Source organism: Apaloderma vittatum, unplaced genomic scaffold (genome assembly GCF_000703405.1).
Source record: "Apaloderma vittatum isolate BGI_N311 unplaced genomic scaffold, ASM70340v1 scaffold3495, whole genome shotgun sequence".
In the NCBI taxonomy this organism is placed as follows: Eukaryota; Metazoa; Chordata; class Aves; order Trogoniformes; family Trogonidae; genus Apaloderma; species Apaloderma vittatum.
Window position 1 is genome coordinate 46,231 of NW_009716326.1, and position 1,195 is coordinate 47,425.

The 1,195-nt window shown below is 58.3% G+C and overlaps 1 protein-coding gene across 1 annotated transcript in view; it reads right to left on the reverse strand.

Moving 5' to 3' along the window:
- The window catches only part of SHROOM3 (shroom family member 3), a 21,226-nt gene that overhangs the window by 16,934 nt on the left and 3,097 nt on the right, over positions 1 to 1,195 (reverse strand). Inside the window, 1 exon segment of the mRNA XM_009869476.1 lies at positions 6 to 1,195. This exon segment is cut by the window's right edge and continues 11 nt beyond it. Within this exon segment, the coding sequence (XP_009867778.1) occupies positions 6 to 1,195 (1,190 nt within the window).

Genomic DNA, 1,195 nt, shown 5'->3' on the forward strand with positions numbered 1-1,195 from the left:
GAGGTCTTTGGGTGCTGCGGAGAAGGCGGCTCTTCGCACTTGGGCTCAGCAACGTGGAAAGGAGTCAAGTTCATGGCCTCCTCCTCCTGTCTTGCAAAAGCCTGTGGGCCCGCATCACTCCACTGTTTGTGCCCCTGTCCCCTGTGATCCTTCTCCTCTTTACCGCCACTGTTCAGGAAGGACAGTCTGGCGTGAGAATAACCCTCGCCCGGTTGCAGCTCTTTCAGCTCGGAGCTGCTTTGGTTCCTGGAGCTCTCCGGGATGTTCTGCAAGGAGGAGAAGCCGTACTGCTTGCCCTTGCCGTGACCCCACTGGTGGTGAGTAGCGGCGTCTCTCTCGTTTATCTGCGCGTTGCCATTTTTGCCCTCCTGGGATTCAGCTGGCCAGTCCTCTTTAGGCTGGTAATGGGTTTTTCTCTCACCAGCATCCCTCAGCTGGGACTGCAGAGCTTGGAAACTGTGTTTGGAGGCCTGTGCGGTACTTGCAGTCTCTCGGTTGCTGTGTGCGACATCGAAAGGAGAGAACAACTCCTCCTTTCTTGACGTGGTCAAGCAAAGTTCTGGGCCTGCCGTGCTAGAAGGTTTTTGCTGGAGGAGTTTTGTTACGGCATCGAGCTTTCTTTCAGCTGCTGGGGGCTGGTAGAAGATGGTGGATCTGTTTGTAGTGCTTTGGTTTCCATCCTCATCAGAGCCCAGGGTGCCGCTGGCTACGACCTTGTCGTAAGGGACTGGAAGAGACGGAGAGTACCCGCTTTCTTTGGCCAGAGCTGGATAAAGCGTCCCATTATTGCTTGCAGAAGGCTGGGGCACCTGGGCGTAGTGCGGCTCTGGGGAAGGTACCTGGTAGACACCAGTAGGCAACAGGGGCTGCCCTGGCTGGGCTGGCTGCGAATAGCTCTGCTTAGGCTTCACGGTGGGGCTGCTCTCTGGGCTCTTTTCCACTACGGTGTGCAGGTGCCCTTCTCCAAAGGGGGTTTTCCACAGCAGTCCCTGGGATAGGGTGCTGCTGACGAGAGGAGACCAGGCCCCTTTTGGCTGAGTTCGACCAGGTTTGGCGAGCTCAAGGCCGGCGCATGAGCTGGGCCTCTCATGATGCCTGGTGGCCGCGTAGCTGTCGCTGCGAGCGGGAGGCAAAGGAGGTCCCTTGAGGGGCTGGTTCTTGCCGTCTGAGGAGCCTGGGCCCGGCTGTGCCCAGG